This window comes from Chelon labrosus, assembly GCF_963514085.1.
Source record: "Chelon labrosus genome assembly, chromosome: 18".
NCBI classification, from domain to species: Eukaryota; Metazoa; Chordata; class Actinopteri; order Mugiliformes; family Mugilidae; genus Chelon; species Chelon labrosus.
In genome coordinates this window covers 16,258,738-16,276,940 of record NC_140351.1, presented here as the reverse complement: position 1 = coordinate 16,276,940, position 18,203 = coordinate 16,258,738, and the positions used below count along the sequence as shown (strand labels likewise).

Genomic DNA, 18,203 nt, shown 5'->3' with positions numbered 1-18,203 from the left:
TCTGTGCTTTTAGAAGAAGTAAGTCAGCTTTACTGAGCCTCTGGATTGACTTATGAATACAACGAGTTGTAGGCGAGCCTTTACATTTAAATTATTGATCCAGAAGTCTGTGGGCAAGGCTAAATAGACAAGATAACACAAACACTTTTGTGTTTATTTCAATCCAGTTTAACAGCATCACAAACATCCAGCTGAATTATCACCTTTCTGACACTGTTTCACCATAAACTGAACATCATAACAGTCATGAAGGAGGATTTTGTGCAAGACTTTTTAAATTAGGATGGGTTTGTTTTCACTTGTGTACATTGTATTTTGGCAGGCGAGTGTATTTATGATTAAATGACAGCAGTCAGTTTAAAAAAATAATTATTAGGAAAATTACATACAAAAATGAGCTAATCTGCTTTATACTGGACAGACCAGGTTTGCTGACGTCCCACCAACAAACTCCAGATTTTGATTCAAGGGTTGCTGAATCGTAAATTACATCCAGTTTCTCTGGTGGCATCTCAGACACTTCAAACCTGTGAGATATTCAATTTAATTCAAAGGAAAAGTGAAGTTAAATAAACATAACTGATTTAAATTTGGCAGGATATTATCTTCTCATGTAGGATCCCATCACGCGTACTAAGAGGTTTGTGGAAGAAAATAGTTTTTCAGACTTCAGCATCTTAAAGTGTATGAGCAAAAGCAATGTTCTATAACAACCTATCTATACAGATAGGATGATTTAGTTTATACTCCATCCCTGATGATTCCAACAAATACAAGATTGATGGCTTATTATCAGTAGATCCAACTAAAAGAGACAAAAAAGTAAACTTAAATAAGAAGCAGATGAACTAAGGATGACATTTTTTCACAATCTAAAAACACACAAAACGTTCACTTAATAAAGATGTCTCCAAATAAAGCAGCATAAATACCTTGGTTAAGTACTTGAAGGTCGATCAGACTGCTTTGTTCACCCAGTTTAAGGATGAAGTTGTAAAACGCGGCAGCTGGCATCAACAAAAGGCCCAAATCAGGCCTGAAGATGTCTGAACGAGAACGAGGGACCTTGTTCCAAATAGCACGTAGTTTTGTAAGACTTTGTTTCTGCAGCGCTTCACCCTCACCTTAACCAACACTTTCAAAAGACACTAATCCTCTGAAGCATCAAACTGCTTCAGCTACTTTTCAACTCCGTTTTTTGAAGTCTTCTCGTGAAAATCAATGTACGCTGTGAGTTGTTTTTTCTCTGGGTTTGTGTCTTTGGGTCCACTAAGATGTATAGTAAGTGGTCTTCACATTACATTCTTTCAGATTCAGAAGATTAATCAGGTCTTTGTGTCAGCTGTGAGACCTCATGCGATCTCGAAATCATCGGGGTCAAAGGGTGAAAGCCTTTCGGACCTTTTAGAGCAGTCAGCAGTGCTGAGAGATTCTGTGAGATAGATATCGCCGTGATAACCAATCGTCGGCGCCCTTTATTTTCCCCGCAGCCATCAGCGAGCTTATTATCATGTCCCTGTCTGCTGCGCTGCTCTCTGCCCTCATAGCAAACAGGTCTAATTGTGTCTCATAGCTACAGGCTCGGAGCAGAGGGAGGGAGTGGGTTTAGATGAGTGATACTCAGTGATGTAAATGGCTGAATAATATGGCGCAGCGTTTGTGGTGGAGCTCTATCTCTCAGTGGTAATCTAGGCCATCGGGGACCCGCCAGTATGCATCATCTCCCATCAATGAGCCTCTCCACTGGTGGGTAATTTATTCAGTGCTACAGTGGTTATTGATAAAGCACTTAAATACAAATTCCCTCCCTCCTTTCCCAGCTGCCCCGCGTACGACGCGCTGTGTTGTAATATCTCAGCATGGTTCGTGTCGTGTGTTTATCTACTTATTCAGTCTGTGTTGATCTCAGGTGGAGTCTTTGTTTTCTCTGCATTTCTTCATGGATCTCTGCCTGTTGCTTTTTCAGGAGCTCGTGACGGATCGGTTCAGTCTGACGCCAGCAGCAGTCCTTCAGAGCAGAGTCACCTGGGTCAGTCTCACCCAGGATACCCGATGGGTCCACAGGTGAGTGAAAGGATAAGAAAACGCTGTGCACTGCGTGTGTAACTAATGACAAACTCCTTTGTTATTTTAATACTTGGGGACAGTTTACACAGTTTACAGTTTACATGAGATGCAGATATTTGTGCCTTTCCCATCGAGCTTTTACACATTTTGGAGAAAATGTAATGAAAGATGTGATACTAGACAAAAGTAAAACGCTTGCAATTTTAAATTCAGGCTTTTCATGAAGGTTTGTGCAGCAAAGATGACATTAATAAAAAGATAGAAGAGGCTCTTTATATACAAGATAGCGTTCTTATGTTTATATATGGGTCTCAAACTCAACTAAATTAGCAGCATACTGATTTTAAAGCATCTTTGGTTATTATATGCTTTTTCACTCTCAAAAACTCCTATAAACCCATATTTCAAGCACAACAAACTGTAGTAATACATTTCTACGACAACTTTCTGTTCATACAATATATGTATGATATCATCTTATTTTTTTCCCTATTTAAACCAATAAGAATTCTCAAACTGCACTTCTAACTTTGACAGAAGGCACTGTTGTGTTTTGTCCTATATTAGGATTTCATTGTGTGGATCATCAGTCGTCCTTGATTCGCTGTGAATCTCCAGAAATACTTGACGTGACTCTTCATAGTGTGTTTTTTACTGGCTTCAAGTATTTCAACGGTCCATATGGTCTCTAATATTTTCTATCAGTCTTCAAACTTCACCCATTATGGAACTAGTCCTGTCCACACATAAAGTCATAAATTCGGTGCTGCTGCTCTGTAGCTGACAGTTGGTTGCTGGTGGACGTTCCAGGCTCTGGTTGCCCAGCTCCATCTGGGTTCACCTGAACCCTCCAAGCGTGCTATCAGCATGGGGTAATTGGTGGTAGGAGGGTGGTGGACGTTGTTTCCTTGCAGTAAACAAGTGGGGAACTCTGCGTCATATGTCAGTCAACTGTATCAGCCGCTCCCTTTGGTCGTTGTCTCAATCACTCAGTCGCCTTGAAGTTGGGATTAGCTCACCTTGTGTCGCTGAAGATTTTTTTTTTAACTACAATTGCTTCAACTCGCTCAATTTCATCAACAATTTATGGTCCCGTGTCACCACATTGCTGCTAGACTCTTAAGTTGTGTACATCCTTGGAGTAATTTGAAAGCTTGACGAAAAACTCAGCCTGAGCTACGTGTGCTCTGATCAAAGCTAATAGAGTGTGATTAATGTGTTTGCATGAGAGTTTCTCTGATGAATTTAGCTGCTTCGTCTGCTTACACGCATATTCTTTCAGTTCTTGCAGTGGTGAGTGAAACACATTAACACCCTGACTGGATGTGACACTGTGAATCCTTTTCAGCAAAAAATGTGAAATGTGATAAGTATTTAATCGTCACATCATCCTCAAATGTAATTGAGTTGTGGCACTAATGAGCTGACAATACAGGCCTTGTCAAAACAAGCAGGGGAGCAAAGATCCCGAGCCTGCAGCCTTGTTAATAGCTCAATCAGGCATTGTCCTATCTGATTGGATTTATTGGCCTGGTGGCTCGGCGATGTTTAATGAACATCTATCTCATTAGCGTTGCTCAATGTCACTGCTCAGCACATACACACACACACACACTCTTAGAGCGTCAGGTTTCCTCCACCCTCTTTAATAAGGCCATTCTCCCTGCGCTCAGCGTTACTCAGTGACAGTCAATCCTCATCAGGGTAGACAAAAGAGGAAACATGAGACGAGGGTTTTGTCGGGCAGGTTTGCATGGTTAGAAATCCCCAGTGAAAGAGTCAATCTGCTAGAGGTAAAAAATGCCCTTAATTAAAAGCACTTTTCTGATTACACATGTCCTCGCCGGTAAAAGCTGCTGTTTTGGTAATAGATAAGAAATAAACACAAAAGGAAAAGCATCTCAAGCAGGCAGCAGTTACAGTCTGAGCCTCAGCAGGCGGCTCTCAACAGTCACCATCTAATATATTAATGCTGTCAGTACAGTCTCTGTGAAGCTAACACTTTTCAGAAACAAAGGCGCTCCGCATGCCATACCCAATTCTCTTGTTCCAGGATCAATATGTTTTGATAGATTCTCGCTCCAGAGCCGGATATTGTTCGAACAACCATTATCCGATGGTAGTTTACCCAACATGAATCTACCTTCCTTCTGTTTCCCACTCGCAGTTAGGATGACAAAAGTCTGCTATCTGGGTGATTATGGGCAATTTCTCAGTGCCAGAGCTGCCAAGCAGATAGAAGGGCCTATTCTCCCCTGATGGGCAGACAGGCTGGGTACCGCATCCTGTCCTGAGTGGGGCTGCTTCCCCATCCCGAGCCCAACACACACCCAGTCTGTGTGTCTGTGTGGCCCCTAGGAGACCACTTCTCAACACTCAGCTGTCAGGTCTGCCAAGCACTGTACAGCAGTTTTCCAGCAGCACCTATGGAGAGGAGGAGTGAGAGGATCAGGCGAAAAGCCAGAAGGTGAACTGCTTCTAAAGCTAGATGAGTGATGCTGAGGATTCTCACAACTAAAGCTTGTTGTGTGGCTGCAGAGATGAGCTAATTATGTTCTCTGTAAATTTGCTCTTCAGATTTTGATGTGTACATGCACAGATGAAGATCATAATCAGTCTGAAAGTTGCACAACAAACAGCCTAAACACCAAGAGATCTACTCTTGTCAGCTGCCTGCGTGCCTAACAGCTGCCTGCTTCTCCAAAGCTGCCTGTAATGATAAATAAATCAGAGCTGCATCTGATAATTGTAGAATTGTCTTTTAATGTTATTCCCTTCCATGTGAAGCTGTCTTTGCTGTCAGGCTTGGCAATCTCATTTTGTTTGATTCAGACATGGAATGTTCAAAGAGCGTCTTTGATTATGCGCCGCTTCGATTTGAGATTAAATTCAGTTAAAAAAGCAAGATTAAACATATGTCACTTGCAGCTAGCAAACGCGTCGCCTTTGTTAGTTTCCTCTGAGGATTCTTTGAGCTCCCGAATTATTAATTCATATTTTTAAAGTTAATGGCAAATGTCATTCTGAATGCTCTCAGAAGCGTCAGATTGTCAATTGTGATGCACTGTTGTTGTGTATCAAAGCAAATGTTGAGAAAGAGGAATCCTTTAGTGTGTGCGTGACTACTCCTTCACCTCTTCAGGCTTAGAAACACAAACAGGTATTCATTTGTGCCTGAGTGCAGATACTTTGGTCTCAGAACGCTCTTTTCTTTGTGGCTTTAAAACCAACGTGACCTCTTAAACTGTGATCACATGTGTGTCGGAGTGGGTGCAGGCGTTCTGCACCTCGCGGGGTTATCACAGTGACACGCCTGTCACCTAAGAGCACCAGGCTCGAGAGTAGGGTGGGCTCTTCGCACCAGTCAGCCCGTTCTGCATCCTGTGCGAGCTGCAGACACACCATGCAAAACAGAAGCAGATAGCTGACAATTGGAGTTAAAGGTTTGTGAACTTAAGTCGCAGTGGAGGAGCCAACACAGTGCAGCCAGGCTTACACAGCAACATCTGAAGCAGCCTGCTTTACCGTGGACGCAACACAAGCTGACAATCTACTTCTATTATTTTATTCCAAACAATTCAATTCCATGTTTAGACACTAATTTGGTTGGATTTTCAGCATCTCCCGTCTCCTGTACTAAATCAGTTTGACATGCTCGGACGCTGACATCATTTGAAAAACTGAAATGTACGATGTCATTTCCTGTGTATTCACAGGGATTTCAGCCTCGGTACAAACCTTCCCACTTCTGGCTCAAAACTCTCGATGAAAAATGTGTAGGTGTGTTTCCCAAACCCACTTTCTCGGGAAAATACACTTGAAGACATCTTCTGCTGCGCGAAATATCTCAGAGCGATACTTCTGATAACATATCTTTTCCTCTCCGGGTATGACTGCAGCGATCCTACTTTAACTAATATGAATGAGTGGTTACGTGAAGAAAGCAATGCGTTATATCCTTCATCAAAAGAGTAAAGTGCTGATACTTTTTTTTTGCTTTTTTAAAGCACGGCGCATTTCAAGCACATTATACTGTGTTACCGGGGATTTGTTCAGTGGGATGAAACGTAAATCACTCCGCATTTCGGTGAAAGGAAAACTCGCAGCTCTTTCACAGTGATGGGGTTTGATTTCTGTCAGTACCAGCAGCAGTGTGTTTTGACTGTCAATCTGTGGCACCGCAAAGCTCAGCAGCAAAACAGCCGCATTCATCTAAAACACATTGATTAGTGAGGGAGTCGAGTTGGAGACATCTGCTTTAATTCTCGCTATTAAGCATCTCAGGATATAAAACTGTGTATATTCATCACTTACTCTTTTTATTCTGTGTGTTACCTCTGGTTTCTGTAGCTTCTGGTTCAGTTAGTTTTGTCAGAATTTTTATTGTTCTGCAATGTTCTTCAGTTAATTGAGCAAATTGTAATGAACATCTAACAGAAATATCAGTCCATGTAGTTATTTTACACATATGATGAGTTTGCTCTCATGTCATCCATACCACTCAGTCACAATCTTTTGCTCAGGATATCTTTCCATGTTTTTATGGTATATTTTATCACGCCTATAGAGTATATATTCGTATTAATGTTTTAAAATTGGTTTGACGCAATAAAACAGGATAGTACATGCTTTACATGAAATCTGAAGTGTTTCTGAATAGAGGTCACATTGCTATAATCCACAACTTCATCTAAAATAGTGATGTATACTGATGTACACTCACTTGCCAGTTCATTAGGTACATTTTGAAAATGAATACATTTTAATATAACAGTCCTGCACTAGATCTTAGCTTTTATAATGTTAAATTTATTTTGAAACAGCGTCAGAAAGGTGGTAATTCAACTGTAAGATCATATTGGAAGATGTAGATTGGGGGGCTGTTAAACTGGATTAAATTAGACACTAAAGTGTCTCTGTTTAGTCTAGCCAACTAAAAGGAGTTGGTCAAAATAATAGAAATATGTGTCGGTACAACACAGTTGAATGAACAACATGCCGTAACCTTCATGCAAGACTGTTATATTAGACTGCAAACTAATTTTCACTAGTGTACCTAATGAACTGGCAAGTGAGTGTAGATGAATTAAAAAATTTAAATAAGCCAACGCCAGGCTTTCATTTACCTTTAAATGTAGCAAGTGTGGTGTATTTTTAAATTGTCATACAGTAAAGAATTTAATTGTGATTCTGTTTACACCCAGAAATAACTGAAATTAATCAAATGAAATGCAGGTTTTATTTCATTTGTGCAAAAAAAAGAAGGATTCTTAATATACAGATAGAAAATGTAAAGACAAAACACTCACCAATAATGTTTGTGTGTGTGTGTTTTGTGCGTACACGTGTGCCCTTTGCAGTCTCTCCTCGTGGCTCAGCAGCTGGCTAACGCAGTAGGTGGTGTGATGTCCGGTGCCGCGCCGGGCATGAACCAGCCCATTCTCATCCCCTTCAACGCGGGCGGACACCTGGGCGGGCAGCAGGGCCTGGTGCTCTCCCTGCCCACGGCCAACATCCAGAGCCTGGTGGCTGCTGCTGCAGGGGGCATCATGACGCTCCCGCTCCAGAACCTGCAAGGTGAGGAAAAGGGCAACGCTGAAATGAAGCTACAGAAAAACATGCTCTTATGATAAAACAGCATCATTCTGTGAAGCTTCTCATGGTTAGATACAACTAAAAAATATTGTTTCAGGCTCAAAGATGACAAATACGAGTCTGTTATACATTTCTTGCATGACATGGAACAGTGTTTTTCCCTAATAAAATGCTCTACCGAGGTCTCGACCAGGTAAGAATTCTCCAGGGGTCTGTATCCCAAAAAGCAGCCATCCTCAACTTGCCCAGAGGAGCAACCATATTAATTACAGGTCAGCGTTTTGCAGTGCAGCGCAAAAGCACTTTATGCCTTTTTCCTGTGCATAAGAGTGCACTGTACTTCACTTTTTTATCTTTTTCCCCCTCATCTGTCCGTCCACATGGCTGTACTTATCTTTGCCTTTTTAAACTTTAATGCCCAAGTGTTCTCTTTTGATCATAGTTGTAAATGGTTTTCATTTTAATGTTTAAAACATTGTCTCTTTTATACCATTAGATTGAGGGATGGATGGGGAAACCGTCAGTCATGAATCTTAGATGAGAGAGCTGCACTAATGTAAAAAGATGCCTGGCCACATGTAAAGCAGTGTGTTTTTCGGATGGAGATTACAATAATGCCAGTGCAGCACAAAGTGCAGTGAAGGCTGCCTTCATGTGGGGAAATGGATGGACAGATGCCCTGAGTGAGGAAATGTGGAGGTAGAAGCCTAATGGACACAAACATGCATAAATAACAGCAGCCATCGCTGTGGGCAGAGCTTTTAATAAACCCACATCTATCCAGCGAGCCCTTCAATGTATCCGTCAGTAGTGGACGATAATGGGCCCAGCAGGCCAGTCTGACTCACACTTCAACAGATCCTCTGCCCAGTCCGTGAGGGACAACCCAGAGGCTTCAGTGATCTGATGCTCTGATCGACAAACACATTGTCAGGGTGTCAGAACACCAAAACAAACACCTCTCAGTCATCCATATTGCCCACTGCCAAACAAACCAACAGTCTGAATCCAATGCGCTGATAAAATTCTCCAGCCACAAGAGATACCGAAAAAAAAAAACTGTTGGAGAAATGCCTCTGTGGCAGATCTTTTTTTAAGCGTGTGGACTGACAGACTGCCTGTTCGCACGTCCTCTTATCTGAAGGGGATGCATTGAAGGGACCTCCGCGGAGAGAAAGTGACACAAGTCACGAGTGAAGCTAAATGTCTTGACTGTGTCCAGGCCCCTCTGGCCACGAGGCGCTCCTCCACTCTCCCCTGTCCGAGTTCATCACGGCTCTGCTGAATGAGGCCTGCTGGCACAGCACCTCTGTCAGACAACTGCAGCTCCGGCCTCTGCCCCCGTGTCCCCCCTCGCTACCCCTCCCAGCTCCTCTGGGGCTCCAGGCCTGATTAATCACACATATAATACAGTGAAGCGCTGTCGCCGGGGAGCAGTCAGCTCATTTCACAACCTCAGGAGCAAGTATGCTTTACAGCACTCACACTGCTAGCTAATTAACGTCAGATCAGGCACAAGACAACAGTGAGGCACAGTAATGAGGCTGTGGGAGGAGTCCAGCCAATTGCTACATTTAAATGTAATGAGGCAGCTAATGACCAACTAATAAGCCTGTGTCAAGGAACTGGTGGTTTAGGGTGGAGGAAGTATATACTTTACATGTGAGCTCACATGGTTTTAGTCTCACAGTGTTCAAGCTTTCAGTCCACACAAAGTAATGCAGTTATATTAAATTAAAATTGGTCAGTTCAGATTGTGTGCATATATATATATAATTTTGTGCATTCTCATATTAAACTTTAATGAAGGGAATAAAATTTTGATTGAGCATGAGCATTTTGATCATGCTAATCAAAGCTGGCTCTGTGAGAGTTAATGTTGACAGAAGGGAATCGGCTGGGACCACTATGAGCCTTAGGAAGGCGCCTCTCTCAGACTGTGATGAATAACTATCACTGTAATGGGGTTGTGCTATAAAGTTGGAGCGGTTGCTTAAATAAAACTGAGCAGCATCTTGTGGCAGACTCAGTAAACACAGGCACCAGTGTAACTGGTTATTTGTCAGAATGATTTATGCCCGCAAACATGCAGTAAAAACAAATTCCCAATGAAACTAAACAAGGGAGAAAGTTATCTTTTGTGACAGAGTGCACACAATTCTAGCTGACTTCACAGAGGCAAAAACTAGGTTGGGTCATGCTAGAGGTCTGTAAATATGACGGCTGATGAGACTAAAAGAAAAAAGAATTATTTTCACAATTTTAGAAGTAAGCATGCACGATTGGTGCAGGCAAAACACCCGCGGACTGTTGTTCTTGGATATGATGCTAACTATCTGCTGCATTTTTAATAAGTTTCCATTTCTCATGATTTTATAACAAGCAAAGCGTGATTACCATACTTGTAAAACTAGCTGTATCAAAGAACTGTACATGTAATGCTCAATGGGAGGAAGCAGAACAAAGTCTCATCTGTCTATTCCTCTTCTCCATGACTCACTCAAAGGTAATGCAAGAAGCTAGTTTACTGGAGCGCTTTCATATTAATAAGCATATCCCATCTTATTTGCTCTCAGCAGAAAGCCAGGCAGCGCATCACATCAGAGAGCCGAGTTCTAATGGTGAGGTGAGAGCATTGTTCCTCTGTACTCGTCCGCTGGAAACACAAAACAGCACTCAAGCTTCCTGATAAAGGTCGGCATCCCACTCACCTGCAGTAATGAGACCCCGTGTCAGCGCCAATCAAAGGCATGTCTGTCGTTTTGATGAAAACGCTCAGCGGTGTCGTTCGCAGGTTGCGGGTTTTTGGCACGATACAAATTAGGGAAATCACTCTGCTCATTACACCACCAAAGGGTGGGCTCCTGGGGGGAGAGCCAAATGTTTCCACACTAGTTAGACATGTCAGACTGCATCTCTTCTGCCTCAGCTGACTGCTGCTCCTTTAAGAGGTTAGCTCACCGGGCCGGGCCACTGACTTAACCTCTGTCTGCTGTGGGAATGCCTCTGTGTGCCTTTACCCATTACAATATCAGGGAATTTCAGTCTTCCCTTTTGGGCCATAGTTGTTTCTCATTGTGAGAGGCTTTTTCTTTTGTTTGCGTTTGTTGGAATAAGAAAAGAAATAAGCTGCGACTTCAGCTAACATTCAGACAGTAGGAGAGTACATTAAGAGGACCGTGTGCAAGCAGTCCACACTTCCTCACATCAACATCTGCCATCTTAACACAATAAAGGCCAGACCCATCCCTTCTCCCTTATCGCTGTTTAATTTGAAGTGTTCTCAAGCAGTATGTATTCCACGTCGTCCTTTAATGATTTAACTTTGCAGCGGTTGTAAGATGACTCGCAGGGGAGAGAGCCGCATTAAATAAATAACAGTGATAAAATGTAGACCTCATACATTTCAAAGCTAATGCAACTAGCGGTGCAATAGGAGCAGCTGCACACAGTCCTGGAGCGGTAATTTGATTGATTTGTTGTGACAGCAGCCAAATAATTGAGAGTGAGAGGTGCTGCTGGAGATGAAGCGCAGGCAGAGGCAGGTTTGCCAGGCAGTCCCAGCAGATATGGCACCCGGGTTCTCATCTCTGCCATTGATATCTGCCAGTGGTTTATTGTTTGTCTTCAATAAGCAGCTCGGAAACGTGTGGGGTTACTGCCTTTGTGACAGTCTGGCGACGGAAAGAAGCGGAAAAAAAGAAAGAAAGGATTACCAATCAAAATGTACAGAAGAGAGGGTTAGAATCAAACACGCAAATTTACACTCAGCCTCAGGTTTACTGTACATGCGTGAAAACCCACATACACACTCCCATGGGACTGATTTGTGCTCTGATGTCTGTTGTGAAGAAGAGATGTGAGCAAATTTTACCTCCCGCTGTTTCACTTGTTGCAGACATGCTAATGATTTGTTCTGAATTTGAGTTACATGCCTTTCATAATTGCACAAGAGCACACATTTGAATATATAGTCCTGTATATTTAAATGCATGTATCCCCTGACATTGTAATGTTGCTCTCTGTCTGGTATAAAACAGTAGTGTCATTTGTCTTAACCTCCTGGCTCTTGATTTTTGTTTCTGTGGATGGTGGCGGTGTCACTCCAGTTCAGCCATGCCACAGGACATCACGGTGCCAGAAATAGAAGGAAAGAAAAGAAAAAGAGGGGGGAGGAGGATGTGTCTTTATGGCGGTGTGGAGGAGGACAATAATATTGTTAATCAGATGTGGCTGTGTCTGCTCCTCCACAGCAAACCCTGACATCTGCCCTCACTGGTAAACACTGAGAAAGGCTTTTTGCAAACCTCCTGCCATAAACACACCATCTACAAGACAGTCCCTCCACATTACACAGTGTCTGCCTGCACCGTGCATGCAGGGAGAGTAATGCATTCACTTTAAAGGCGCTGGCAACAAAGCAGGGGGTATTAGGTGGCTGAATTACAAAATGATAAATTCTGAAATGAGCTTGCAGTTATGTGAATAATCAACATTTTAATCCAGCTGTTTGCTATTCCCTTAGCTCCTCCTGAGCTAAAGCAGGTTACCCACTGGCTGGTGTAATTAAGTTTTCAAATGAAACATTCACACTGTTGGATTCATTTAGCCAAATTAACTTCCAAATATTAGCTCTTCTAAAATAGTCTGCACGCTCTTAATTAAATATTTAAGCTTGCTGCATATATTGATCAAATATCCCCCACAATTATGAGCAATCAATATTCATCTTTTTATTATCACAAAGTCGTCCTCCTTCTGCTGTTGAGTAGACCAGTGTAAGGTTTCAGTAAATGAGGGAGTATTGACTGTCCTATAAATTACAATGCGTATTTGTTTCCCTGATATTTCAGCTCTCGTAAAGTGCTTCCAGTAAAGGCCTCGACCGCTTGGCCCCGGAGTTGTTTTGTAGAAATTACATCTCACTTTTTCCTTTTTCCAGCCAGACCGCTTTCCCAAAGATTTGCTAAAGGTCTGCCACATTGCTCAGGCAACTCCCGAAGCTTTCAGCAACAATCTGTAGTCAAGCATTTTAAATGAAAATTGATTTGTGATTTACATGGTCAGTGAGGGGAAAATGAACTTATGAAATGTTGTAAATGAAATATTAGACAAGGTGCAGTGGGAGTGAGCAGACAGAGATGCTAATCTTGTGGAACTTGAATTCCTGCCTGGCAGGACTGGGTGACATTTTACATTTATCTGTGTTCTGCATGAGTTGTAATGTTAATGGTAATTTTATGGGACTGAACTGAAATGAAAATGGTGTTATCACCGATTGCTTCAAATGTGGAATTGTGTAAAGTAGCACAGCTGCATCCTTTATTTCCCATTCCCCAGTAATGCGAGTTATTGCATGATCTGTCCTCTGAGGCTGAACGTTGTGTATTCAGCCTGTTTTTATCAGTCGGTTCTACTCAGAGCGCTTTATATCACACACAGACTGCTGTGTTGATGCCACATTTATTTGTGAATGTTTCCCACATTTGTTTAGCAGCGTTTGTTAATCATTTCTTGTGCATTTCAGTTTATTTTCCTGTTATATATTTAGAGGAATGATCTTAATACTCAACTTGCAGTACAGTAAATATATTATACCAGAACCAGTTTGTGTTTTGTAGCAGCATACTGACTTTCAAAATAATTGTAAATAACATAATAATGTAAAGTAACATATTATCAATACAAATCTATCATGGACTTAATAATACAAGCAAATCAATGTAGCATTACGCTCTAATCAATACTACTTACACTGAGCCCAGATGTTTTAATTTTGTTCGATAGCTTGTGCAGTGAACGTTTCCTATTCCCACCCCGGCCGTGTACAACGTTTATGGATTTTCGTAGCGCTTGTTCTTCCGTGTTCGAAAGAGAAAACGAACCAAAGAAGCGAGGAGAACAAACAAAGTGATGCTGCAGCAGAGAGGCGGTGGGAGTCTGGGAGGCAGCCTGGATCACACAGAGGTCATTTTTAAACACGGCTCTCCAGTTCCCCGCGTGTGAAACCAAAGAGTCCATGGTGACATTTGTCAGCAGATGGTGTGGAACCAAACCCCTCGCCAGCGTGGATGTCTCAGCCACTGCTAAAAGCTATCTGTGGTTACTAATTGCTGACCAGGGCCTAATTACCTTAATTAATGGCAGGGGTATCTGGGGGCCAGATTTGTGGGGGCTTTTATCAGCATCAGTGCGGCTTAAAAGGTCCCGCAGGAGGCCTGAGGAGTGTGCAAGTCCCCTGGGTGCTATTTCTGGACTAACTGCAGACACATCACAGATGGATCCTGTGGCATCAGTACAGGACGGCGTGTTTGGAGAGAGAGGTATCTGTTACTTACAGATCATAAGAAAGCCTCGCTAAGTACACGTGAGGCTTTTCTTGCTTTTTTCCCCCAAACACATTTCTTCCTCTTTCATACACAAGGCCGTTTCCTGAATTACACCGCCGTAATTCACAGTGACAAAGTAGACTTAGCACCTTTTTTCCACAGACCGTGGGAGGTTTTGTTCAGTGGGCTCTCACTGTGAAATTAGACCCGCTGCTTTCATTTTCCAGCTGCAGTGAAATGGTTAAAAGACACAGATCAGCCGGTATGAAAATAGAACTGATTCAACAAAATCTGCTGCTGCTTCCTCACCCATCCACCAATGGAAAAAAAAAGGCCCCCGCACCCCACCCCACCCCCTCCATTTCTCTTTGTATCCCCATCCCCCAACCCCGTCAGGCACCTTGTCCGCATCTGAAGAAGGCTTGTAAGTTTTCGGGTGCATACATTTCTTTTGATGATATATTGTCCTGGTGCGGAATTTCATTTACTGCCGCTGCCCTTTGCTGAACCTGTTGCTAGTCAGTGAGCACGATAAGCGTATAAGTAGCATGCTACTTCATTCATCATACATCGTTCTGGGCTCTCAAATATCTCATATGCGATTCAGGAAGAAACTACTAAACCGGCACAAAGGATCCCGCCAGGATCAGCTGAGGTTCCATTAAACACTGTGTACAAAATAGAGCACACTTGCTTCTTGTTATCAAACGCACATTTTCATTGTTGCATCCACAAAACATTAGGCTTCACTTCATGGTGTACACATTGTTTATGTAGCAAGGGGGGAAAATGTATTTCAAGTGCAGTGCTCATGTAGAACATAATTCCATTCACATTGCATTTTGGAGTGCATGCATTTTGAAATCTGTTTTTTCCCTCAGTCATAGTGGCTGCTCTGTGTTGTATTAAACAGCATTAATAATCACAAGAGGCTCAGTGTCACTCAGAAGTCTCCACATCACTAAGGCAGAGACAGTGTTGTGCTGCTGGGCATGTTGTGCTGTGTGAAAGTGCTTACACGCTCCCTCAGACAACCAAAGGGAATAATTAAAGACAGAAGATGGAGGCAGAAGAATGGAAAGCAAATCCCATTGTTTGGGGTTATTTCATCCCACTGAATTTCTTCTTCTCACTTTCTTTCGCTCTCTTCTCACATTCTCCCCAAATGCACTGTGGGTATGTGGCACGTTATCAAAAGCATATGTAAGCGAAGCGGCGCAGCACAGAAGCCCTGTGATGTCCTCCTCATACCCACATTGTCTTTTGATTATTCTACAATCATTTTGTGTAAGGAAGGGAAGGCTTAATAACCCCATAATATACAATACTGTAGCCGCTCAGGAGCCGCAATACAAGATGTGTTTTAGACGATTTGCTGCTTGCTCTTTCCAACTAATGGTGTAATTCTTCAATCCCTTAATATTCAAGTTGTTACTAAAATAATCCGCACTGAAATTCAAATTTAAGGTGAGCTAGACTATTTGAGCAACTCTACTCCACTCCATTTCTAGAGCAGTAAATGTAGCCCCTCAATCTCTCTCAGCTTTTACTGTCAGTCAGAGAGCACTCAGTCATCTCCGTGCATCAGGCCCGCAATATTGATTTTTCCACCCACTGAAACAGCCGCATGAACATAAATTTTGCATGAGGCTTTTACTCGCGGCCTCCGCTTTGGTCTGACGACACATGATGGGACCATGAACATGCTGTAATAACCTAGTCTGTCCTGCCAGGCAGACAGGGCCCCTTTTCTTTAAAAAAAGAGGAGGAGGGGGAGTCAAACACCTTCTGGACTCTGAAGGACAAAAGCAAGAGACCCCTTACTTGGTTATATACTGGCTGTGTAGGGCTGTATTTGACATGAGAGATAAGCCAAAATAACAGTGGTAAAAAAATGGGATAATCTTTGAATATCTATTGGAAATCTATTTGGTTTGTTCTTGTCTTTAGAGTTCTCTCTGAAACCATTGAAACCATTGCAACTTGTAGTAAAAGCCTAAAAACATTCACTACTTAACAGTAATCAGTTATGAGATTTTGTCCTAAATAGACCAAGATACACCATCTAATTTCACTGATTAAATCTCGTTTTTCCATTTATTTGAATTAAGTAAGTGTTTTTAGTCATTGTGTATGCATAGCTAATACAGTTATAGTATATTATAGTATAGTTTCTCTAGGGAGTTTCTGAAAATTTAAACCATTGCAATGTCTAGGAAATGCATAAAAACATCCACCAATTGTCTCTTGAGTTTTCTCACTGGAAATGTTATTTCCATACTATCTTTTAATGAGATTTTGTCCTGAAGAGCCCAACATGCACAATCTAATTTACTGATTCATTCCAAAAAATACATGTATATAGAAGCTATACATGCTAACCTATAGGAAATACTGAAAAATATCCCTCCTCTCTCTTACAAAAAATGTGACTATTGTGTGACTAAATATTTCCAGACGATAACAAACATGTCCAAAATGGGAAATAAAAGTGGTTTCCGTCATTATGTACACACAGGTAATAGTTACCTTTACATTGTTTTTTAGAGGATAATCTATACATTTAAAGCACTTTAACATCTTGAAAATAAAGAAAAAGAAAATAGTTTCTAACCGATTTTGTCTTATAGAGACCAAACTAATACATATCTTTTTATTGGTTAAGCAGGATTCATGCTGTAAGTGCCATTTATAGTCACAGGGACACCGTCTAATGTCACAGAATAAAAAACATGTTTTGAGTCATTGTTTGCATAGTTCCATAGTTTGGTTAGTCTTTTGGTTAGGTTTGGTCTAGTTAGTTACTTAGGCTTGGTACGACTGTAAATATAGTTTGTATCCTTGTTGTATTTGATGTGTTTATTTATATATATACTAAACTAAACTAAATTTCCCCTTAGGGATCAATAAAGTCTCATCTCATCTTAGTTAATATGGTCAGATAGTATCTTTAGAGTTTTTCTGAACATTTAAATCAGGGTAACATTGAGAATATACATAGAGATGTCTAACATATAGGGCCTGCACCATCTAACAGATTAACAAGCTTTCAAGCAGAAGGATGAAGTCATTAGTGAAATGAAATTGTTCAGTTTGTAGTTGAATGGTAGACGTTAAACGTTCCCACTAAGGAATGAACTCACAGCAAAATCTGACTTTGTTTTGGACCCCCTGGAACTTTGTCAGGGGCCCCCTGGAGGCTCCTGGACCACACTTTGGAAATCAATAACAAAGCGTAAACATCACCAAAAGGGCAACATTATCGAGTACACAGGGATTTTCTTGTATGTGTAACAACTCCATGGAGAGGATTTGATTCTTTGAAATGTTTCCCCCAGAGTGAGAATTCTACAACACTGCTTGATATTGCCTTGCATCACAAACTGAAAGCATTATCTCTGGATCCCTACAAGCGATGTGGTTTACTCTCGAAAATCCTGTGGCTGCGACTCCGCTCAAATCCTAACTGCCTGTACATATATTTTTATATATTTTTCTGCAGAAGAACTGAAACACTGATATTGCCCGCTGTGGCTCTGAGTAATGTTTTTATTCAGTAGCTCACCAGCTCCTTTAACATTTCATTTTCCCCATGTTTATTCCAACCATCACCAAGGCAGCAATCTATGCGCCATTTCTTTAAGGTGATTACCAATTAAATGGACTCGCTGGTTGAAGGAGCGTAACACGAATACGTGTTCCAGGTTGTAAAAAGAAAACCCACGAATAACAGTGTGTGTTTGTTTGTTCTGCTCTGCTTGTGTCTTCCAGTTTTACATCAAACTATTAAAGCTGAATGACGAGCAGTGTTGGAAAGTAGCTAAGTACATATACTCAAATTTAAATGCAATTTCATGCTACTTTGTGCTTTTGTCTTATATATTTTTAAGGGAAATATTAATTCATCTGACAGCTGCAGTAAATTCCCACAGTAAAACTTTATTAAAAAAAAAAAAAAAACTAAATACGATGTACTGTTAAATAGTCCCATAGTGCATACAGTAAAGTAGCTAAAAGTAGCTCCACTATGTCAACACTGTACACAGTAATGAGTTAGTAATAATTAGGGCTGTCAATTGAATATTTAATTGCGATTAATTGTATAATCGCCCACAGTTTATGTGCGATTAATCGCAAATTGATCGCACATTTTTTATGTCTTCTAAATGTAACTTAAATGGATATTTTTCTTTTTTCTTTACTTTTATCAAC

The 18,203-nt window shown here is 41.4% G+C and overlaps 1 protein-coding gene across 1 annotated transcript in view; it reads left to right on the top strand.

Annotated features, from left to right (window-relative positions):
- Window positions 1-18,203, top strand: part of pou6f2 (POU class 6 homeobox 2) — a 73,930-nt gene that overhangs the window by 19,732 nt on the left and 35,995 nt on the right. Inside the window, exons 3-4 of the mRNA XM_084566367.1 lie at window positions 1,967-2,064; window positions 7,428-7,644. Coding sequence (XP_084422493.1) covers window positions 1,967-2,064; window positions 7,428-7,644 — 315 coding nt within the window. The remainder of the gene's footprint in view (window positions 1-1,966; window positions 2,065-7,427; window positions 7,645-18,203) is intronic.